Here is a 9,029-nt window from a genome sequence, read left to right as displayed (position 1 = left end):
ATGATACCATTTTAGAGGCAGAGTTCAGACTGCCTTGGAAACTTTGAAGGAATTGCTTTCCTCGCGGTAGCATGGGGCCCAGGGACTCCTGCACTGAGGCGACTATGGTGGGGAGCTGGGGTTCCCCTGGGTCCCCCATTGAGGCCATGGTGGGAGAGGGCAGCTGGTCTCTGTGGTGCTCTCCGGGGAGCTCCCACTCCCAAGATGGTCTCTTGTTTTATATTAATGGTATCCGAAGTTAACTGAGGCACTGTGCTTTTCCAGAAAGTCTGTGTATTAGCGTGCCTGGTTATGTGGGAATAAACAATGTGGAAGTTTCCATCCCTCTGTCTTCACAGGAGGACTTGGTAATTTGACACCTGACCTCTTAACCCAGATGTCTTTTGTAGAAACTAAATTTCCTTCCCCACGGGGAAGAATTTGTAGGAGACTGTTAGTTTCAATGAATTCAGCATCATTGCCCCACCCGGCCCCTCTCTGCTATGTTACTGCGAAAGGAGACAATTTGGCTCCAAATGACTAATGTGATTGTTTTTTGAAAAAATATTTTTAAAATTTCAGTCTTATGTGATGTTATTGAATCTGTATCTGAGGTTAGCATTATTAATTCATAATGACCTTCCATGTGGCCTTCATGGGCTGAGATTGCTGTGCATGTTAGTACATACTGAGTAAAAATATTTCTGTGAAATGATGGACTGTATTTATAGACAACAGGGCAAAATCCTAACTTCTATTAAAAAAAAAAAAAAAAAGAGCATTTTCATACTTTTAATGAGTATTGAGCTTGCCAAAATCTCTCAAATTGGTCCAGAGGTTTGGAATGAAGAATTATCATTTGAAGACGAACAATACGAGTTCTGCTGCAATTTCAGTAGCAATCCCCAGACCTGTTTTCTTTATGTCATGAAAACTTTAGAAACATAAACAGTGCTAAATTGCCACTGGTACTGAATAATGTAGCTTTTATTGTTGCCTGGGCTCTTCTGTATATTCAAGAAAATAATTTAATACTTATAAATAATTAGAAGGTAACTAAAGATGACTATGATCTAGTCTGTTGAAAATTTCTCAGTACCCTTAATTTGTTAGTAAATTCAATATATTTTATTTAAGCAGAATCATATATACAGTATATTAACTTTTTTTCCAAGCAATCTTTACTCAGCACAGAAAGGCCAGATGTATGGGAATTGTAAAAAATCAGGATATGCATAAAAACTGTTCAAGTGCATAAAGCAGCCCCATCTGGAAGACATCTAACAGAAATGAAGTTGTACAAAACCATTCCATTGATAATAAAGCTAATTTTTATGGGTCTGACAAGTATGTAATTATGTTCAGTGGTGCTTTTCAGATTTTATCACAGTCAATAAACCGCAGTGGTAATTTCATTCCCATTTGACATATTTACATGGAAACATTTGATTGGAGGAATTAGTAACCCTGAAAGCCTTGATAGATATGTTTTAATGATCTGTGACCTCCGCAGTCCCTCATCTGTTTATTGTTGCAACAGGCGAGAAGTCGTTCCTCTGTGACCTTTGTGGCTTTGCCGGCGGGACACGTCATGCCCTCACCAAGCATCGGCGGCAGCACACAGGTCAGTAAAGCTGTCTTTACTCTTTACTATATTTTCTCCAGCAAGGGAGTCACTCTACACTGGGGAGTAATGCAAGTCGAATAGCACGTTACAGCACAAATAATGCATAGGCTCATTGTTTACTTTGCTTTTTCTCCTTTTTGTGTCGGTATGCCCAAGGTCTGCATCAAATCTGTTAGCTGGAAGTTTGAAGAATTGCTTGGGGGGAGTGCGGGGTATTTTTGGTGTGTTTTCTGAAGGAAGTAGAATTGTAAAGACTGCCTTTCTTCTTTAAATGAATGCTAAGTCTACTAATTTTTTTTTCCAAGGCCCAAATAGATTACCTACTGTGAAGATTTTGCAAGAGTCTGCTAGAATGTCCCTGGGTGAAAATTAGAGACCACATATAGATTAATCCATTATTTTGGACTGAGACATAGTTGAAAGCTAGTGTTTTTTCAGTTGCCCTTTTGTAATTTTAAGATAGTTTGTAATTAATAGGTGCAACTTTTAAGAGTTACCACATGGTTGGCATGTAAAGCAGGATTTCTCTCCCAGAATTAGTAAAGCTTTCCTACCACCTGGTTATAAAAATTTAATATCAGATAAAATTAAATTGGTTCTTAGTTTCAGAAGACCAGAAAAAGTGTAACTATTAAACATTTATTAATACATTTTACCTTAATTGTGCTTTTTAGTAGTTCCTTGTAAGTGTTTGATTATTTGAATAGATTTTGTTCAAACAGATGCAGAAGTGTTGCTGCTTTAGCCACAGTAGTTTTTGTTTTACTATCATGAGGATAATGTAATATCATCAGGAACTGCTGTGTGAGTTAAGTGACCATTGTCTAATGTACAGTGGAAATAAATGGCTAACATGAGAAGCTGTAGTTGTTACATCATGAATTTTCCATGGATTTTGTAAAGGAATCTCAGTGGGAGATTTTATTATGTTCCTGAATAAACTAATCTTGATTCAGGACATACACCATCTAAGTGCGTAATTTCCTGGAGAGCAGCTACTCTTTTTCTTGAGAGCCTGAAGCCATTCTTTCCACCCTGTTTTCAGTTTATTAAAGCAACCATATTTGGCAAAGAGCCTGATGCTTTCAAAAAGGTGGGATTTTGAGGGCCGGTCAGACAATATCTTGAAATGTATAAGCTCTAAAAAAAAGTATGCAGGGCTGAATTTTGCTTGCAAGTCTAACTAGTAATCATACTTCCAGAATTTTTCTTCTGATAACAAGGAACATACATTTGTGTGAGAGTACCGCTACAGCAGGTTTCCATTCACTGCAGGAAGTTTGTATTTTTAAAGTGTCCAAGAAAAGGCATTTAGCAAATATAGTAAGTTCTCTTGGTATTGCACTCTCTGAATGATAACAGAAACAATTGCAACTACTGGAATGGAAGTTGTATGCTTCAGTTGTAACTAACGGTTTCCATTTTTCTGGAGCTTGTTGGCTGAAGTTTACCAAATGTGGGCTCAGAATGATTTTTTTTTTTCTTTAGCAGAAATAAATAATTGTTATCAATAGGATGGGAAGTACCTTTTGTTTTTTATTGGCCTACCATGTGTCGCACTGATATTGTGCATATGTGTAGGACTCATAGTCAGTGTAGCCTCACAAATGGGTAAACAATCGTTTCAGAATGGGAAAGTGGAAGAAATGCATATTCTTGTCTTTACCTACTATGTGAGTGCAGATCTGATTTCTCAGAAATGTAAGCCCTTATCATCAGTTATATATTTATATTTTTTGTATCATTAGGCCACAAGCCGATAGAAAATATTATTTTGTTTCCTGGTTTATGTGCAAAATTAGGCTGCAAATATGGTATGTTCCTGGTGAAAAGCTGTCCATGTTTTCAATGGCATTTTGCCCTTCTTTTGCCAGTATGGTAGAGACTTTTGTGCTATGATCACAGGATTCACAGGTTATAGATCATGAAGCTTGCATCTAGCAGGCATAACTTTATATTTTATGTCAGGACTGGAGGCTCGTTATTACTTTGCTATTAACTTTATACTATACAGGACAGTATCTCAGAGGCAGAGGGATCTATCTTTTTGGCATTTATCTGCCTCTGTGGCGCAAACAATCAGAGATGATTCTTTAGCAGAAGAATTATCTGAAGCTTCTATTTGTTTCAAGGAGAATGACACAATCCACCTTTGCCTGCACTGTTGCACTTATATGGGGTCCCTTGTATTTTCCTCTAGTGCACAACTTTATCTCAGGCCTTAGCTGCATGTACTCCTCTTTGTACCTGTAATTTTTCTTCTGTGTTCCCAGTTGGCACAATTTTCCCACAGCAGAATGCCAAAGCAAATTACAATCAAGTTTGAAAGGGATAGGTATCAAAAATAGCCTAAATGGCTTAAATAATTCCCTACTGTAATATAAGCTGTCTAGGGGGCTGACACAGAACATCTTCCAATTCAAGATTTACTTCTATCACCTGTCAGAGACCCTTGATTCAAGGGCAAATGAGCAAATCCTCACATGCAGTTGAGGAGCCTTAACCAGCTTAACAAGCCTCCTCTCGTCCCAGCCTCAAGGCCTGAGGTGTCCTGACACCCCGGAGGAATGTTCAGCTGCTGATAGATATTTGACACAAGAGAGGACTGGCTGTAGGACCAGCCACTTAAGACTTTTGATGCTCTTGATTCTCGTATTTCTTACTCTGCTCCTCTCTTTTTAGATGAGATTATTTTTATCTATCTAGAGAAATACCTTTACCTTGTGAAAGATGCATTTTCTTTAGAAATATTACAGGGAGCATAAAGTATGTGAATGAGGCTGGCAGAATCTGGCCCTTGGTCACTAGTGGAGCAAAGTGTAGGGACTAGTTTGGTAAATAGAATGTTATCCCTGGAAGACATGTTTTTGGTTTTTAAATGAAAAGAAGTACCGAAATGTTAAACTGAAAGAAGAAGCCATTAGTTTTAAGACTTGAAAAATGTTTGTACTTAATTTATTTGCAAACATGATGCATCTCCATACAGATTTCCTTGATATAGACTTTCTTACCTGTAAAGTAGAACTGTGAGGTAGAAAGAAATAATTTGACCCATCAAGAGTTCCCTGATGTTTCATCAGTTGACGTTTTTATTCTGTGTTAAATATGTTATGTCCTTAATGACTGACCTGGTCCTGTGAGAACTGCACACTTTGAACACAGAATAAGCTAAGTCTTTGGCTGATTTTGTCCTGGTAGAACGTTCTAGCATTATTTTACGATCTGAAAGCAAGAATCAATCTATGAAATTCTGCAAGTCTTTCACTGGCTATGTTATATCAGTGGCCCAATGTAATATCTTGTGAATTGAAGCAATGGCAACTTCAAGTGATCCAGAGTTTCACCAGAATTTTATCACACTGTAAAGAATGCTTACATCTCTGCCTTTGTCAAATGCTTTACAATAGACACTTGTGGCTGCCTAGGCTGTGAGCTGAAGCTGTCTTAAGAAACTTAGATGACTTGCACTATCAGCTGGTGCTATGTGGTACATAAGGGACAGCTTGCAGTGCTGCAAGAATGTATATGCCATAGTTCTGGTGCCTCAACACGACTGGGAGGAAAAATGTTCATCTTTTGAGTCATCCTGAAACAATTTTTTTTTTTTTTATTCATATTTTGTCCCAGTAAGAAAATCTGCCTGAAGATATGAAGATAAATAATGTTGCAAAATTTAGTGTTGGCTGGGTTTAGAATTAGTTGAATTCCATGAAGAATTTGAGCAATTATCAGAATTTTATAATAAAAAAGAGTAAATAACCTCTAAATCAGCCACCAAAACCACACACACACACACACACACACAAAAGAAACATATAATATCACAGAATTTAAATATTTTGCCTTAATCATAATCAACTAAGAAGTTGCATGAGAGAAAAAACAAGCAAGAGTAATTATTACTGGCTTGAAATGAAATCGCGAAAACACTTAAGTCTTAATTTTTTTTTTTTTTTTATGTTGTTGTATTGTTCTGCTCTCCTCCTTTGTTTGTCTGCCTTTTGGTATCACTCGAGTTTTCCCTTCTTCTACATGTTTCCCAGTAAACTTTCATTTCATGCTGTAGTAGCTGGCTCAATCCAACAGTGCTGATCAGTCACAGCCTGTGTTCTCTTGCATGAAATTCCTTTTTTAATGTTGGTTAGTACTCCTGCAAATTGCAAAACCCCCATCCTCATCTTCTGCACAATGGCAGTCTACATTTGCTTCTCGTGTGTTGGTTGTGTTGGAATCTTCCTGGGGATCATCAAGTACATTGCAGTAGTAGAGCATTAGAGGGTGAGTGCACTTACTGTGCACAGCAGTTCTGTGACAGTCACCCTGAACCTATGGAACTGCTTAAGAAGATTGTGTCTTTGTTCAAACATTTTCATGAATTTTTGAAAATGGTAGCTTATATCGTACAGAGCACTGTTTGTATGATTACTTCTGCTCACTCATTTCAATCTTGTGCTTCTCAAGACATTTATAGGTCAATGTAATAAAGAAAGAAAATTTAATAATATATGTGTTTTTATCCAGATGAGTGACTCACTTTGTGTTTCTATTTCTCATGTGAACTGCTCTTTGACTTTAATGTGTAGTTACATTACTCAGCATTGAATTTAATGTATAATGTAGCCTCTTCCCTTCAACTTCCCCACCACAGCTTAAAAAAATTATAATGTTGAATACCACAGAAGATGTATCAGAGTAAGAAGACTTACTGCTCTTTTCAGCAGGAAGAGAGGTGAAATTTGAAGAGGATCTATGTTGTTTTTCTTTTTCCATTTATGCCAAAATTTGCAGGAGAGTGTGGAACTTGATTACAGCAAATCTTTGGCCAGAAATGACACAAAAAACTTGGGTATCTTAAAACTTTCTCTCTACCTAAGAGAAATTGTCTAGTGGAACAGTTTTCCTCCCATTTCAGAGCATACAAATGTCAATCATTTTTTGCTATGGAAGAGCAACCCTATGGCATCTACAGGGTTTCTTATAAGAAAGCAAGGGATGAAGAACATACTTAGGTTTTTTATGTCTTATATGCAAAAAAGTTGACCAGACTAAAAGCAAACAGAATTTATTTTTTTATACTTCAGGCTTCATTAGGAAGCCTGTAAGTGCTTCTCCAGGGAGAGCCTTAACAAACACTAGAAATAGTTGGAAATAAGTAGAAAAAAGTCCAGTAACTTGTAAGCAGATGGCTACATTTTGTGGTCTACTCATTCCTTAGGTCAAATGAAACTTAGAGAATTCTTTCTGTGCTGCTCAACACATCATGTGAAAGACAAATAGGACTAAAAGTAGTAGTTTCCTGTTGAGACAACTGGGGTAAGATTTCTTCCATCTTATAAGATTCTGATTAGTTGCTCAAGACTTGCAGCTTGAAGCCACCATTTGATTTTTACTTTTTTCCTTCATTTATGTGAAAGCTGGATCCTCAGTAGCACATTCATATAAATGCTGTATATAATCTACAAGTAGAAATTCTCTGGACAGTCATGATTATAAATAAAAAATTCACTTTGCCATCCACAAATCAAAATCTTTCACCAAGCTTTATAGTTTTTGTTACTGTGTTATTTCATTTTTCCTTGAAAAATTACACATTAAGTACATAACTGCACAGAGAAATTTATGATCGCAGTAAGGTATGCTCTATGTCCTAAAAAGCTCATCAACGACAGAGAGCTCAAAAGAGGTAAAATCAGAGAAAAGAGGAAGAAGGAAAGAAAAAGAAAGCAATAATTTGGGAAGAAAAGAAAAAAAGCTAAGACAGATGCTAAAAAAGTCAGTGTGGAATTTAGAGAGGCAAGAGAAGAAGAAAGTCTTAGTCATGGTGGTTTAAGAAGAGCAGAATAGGTAGAACTGGTGAGGCTAACTGGTTAGCAGTAGGCCTTAACAACTGCTTTTGTAGAGACCGATGTTCCCCATGATCTGACCCTTTTATCAGTTGCTTTCCCAAACTTTGATTGTTGGAGCTAAAATTTTCCATATCAGGTGACTTAAAGAACTTAAACTTCAGAAGTTGCTTGCAGTATTGTCAAAAAAGCAAAACCATTTCTTCTTTTGTAATCATGTGGTTAGGGAACATAGCTTTTTGAAAGTGCTTGTGTTAAAATAAAAGCCCGCAAAGATAGTGGGTCCTTGATTTTGGAAGGTGTGTCCTTCCTTTTTTTCCCCCCACAGAGCTAATTGACCATTGGGACATTTTGGGACAGCTATCCTTCTTTTTTATGGGGTTTGTTATTGATAAAGTTAGAGATGGTGAGGCACAGATAAGTATTCTATAATGGTAAGGTGGGAAGGGGGTTGATTTGGGGTTTTCTACTTGTATAAATCTTTGAATACATAGACTTTGTCCTTACACATTTTAGGTTTTTATACTATTTTATACTTAATACATAGTGGTGTTTTAAAAAATACTGTCAAAATTTCTTTTTTTATTTGTGTTAATTTAATTTTGTATGAATTAGATCCTTGACTGGGGGTTAGGGAGAATCCTCCTGGAATATTTAATGGCAGCCTGAGTGAAAATAAAATTAAGTTTATTGCCTGAAATATCTGGAGGCAGAAAGGGGGGCAGGAAAATTGGGACACAAAGGCTCATAAAGAAAATTCCAGCCCAAAGATAAGGAAGACAAAAAATACTTAAATGAGTAGGTCTGGAAAATGTAAATAAATAAACCAAAAAGAATTGATGCTTCAGCTCATGGGCTCTTCCAGTGCCCCTGGAACCAAAGAAATACCTAGTCTTTTAGATTTTCTTCAACTGTACTGAACAACCTGGTTAATTTTCCATAAAAATACTTTTTCCCATGTGGAGTTGCTAAGAATTACAGACCATGCTAGTCTGTCTTTTTTCCTCCCAGTTTAGTTGGCTTTTGTTGTGTGGTGCTGCTGTGATGTATTTTCTGTCAGGTGAGATTTACACATAGTCCACTTGACAGGAGCAGTTAGCCACAAGGATTTCCTAAGGAGAAACTTCCTGGAGCAATGGGCAAGGATTATCATTTTTCTTTTGGTCAGATGGAATTTGCAAGCCCTCCTGGCTTCCACGGGCCCTCGCTTGTCTGTCAGCCCCCCTGGCCCTGCCCCAGCGCAGCAGCAGACCTTTACCCGATCCATCCTCCCCTGAATGGCAAACAAAAAATCTCCTTTCAGTTCAGATCTGCTTTTTTTACAAGGGGGCAAGTTGGCAAGGTTCTCATGCATTTTAAATGAAAGCAGTTAAAATAAGTACGTATCTTATCTAAAATACCTGTGGCTTTACTACTTAGGCTTGAAAATGTTGCTGTCTTCTTTAATACTAGAAGATAAAATAAATCAGGCACAGGAAATCTTCATTTCAAGAACAGGTTACGTTGCTAGGGAGTCTATGGCCTCCCAGAGAGTTTAATTGAAGCAGCAGCCAGTACCATTCAAGCTGCTGGGAGAATCA

At 37.3% G+C, this 9,029-nt stretch overlaps 1 protein-coding gene across 3 annotated transcripts in view; it reads left to right on the top strand.

The window, feature by feature from the left end:
- The window catches only part of ZNF407 (zinc finger protein 407), a 359,684-nt gene that overhangs the window by 216,503 nt on the left and 134,152 nt on the right, over positions 1–9,029 (top strand). For all 3 annotated transcript variants that reach the window (XM_074877170.1, XM_074877178.1, XM_074877186.1), the window contains one exon: positions 1,520–1,603. In XM_074877170.1, the coding sequence (XP_074733271.1) occupies positions 1,520–1,603 (84 nt within the window). The remainder of the gene's footprint in view (positions 1–1,519; positions 1,604–9,029) is intronic.

Source organism: Strix uralensis, chromosome 1 (assembly GCF_047716275.1).
Source record: "Strix uralensis isolate ZFMK-TIS-50842 chromosome 1, bStrUra1, whole genome shotgun sequence".
Taxonomy (NCBI): Eukaryota; Metazoa; Chordata; class Aves; order Strigiformes; family Strigidae; genus Strix; species Strix uralensis.
Note: the sequence above shows the minus strand (reverse complement) of the source record. Positions and strands in the feature narration are given on the sequence as shown.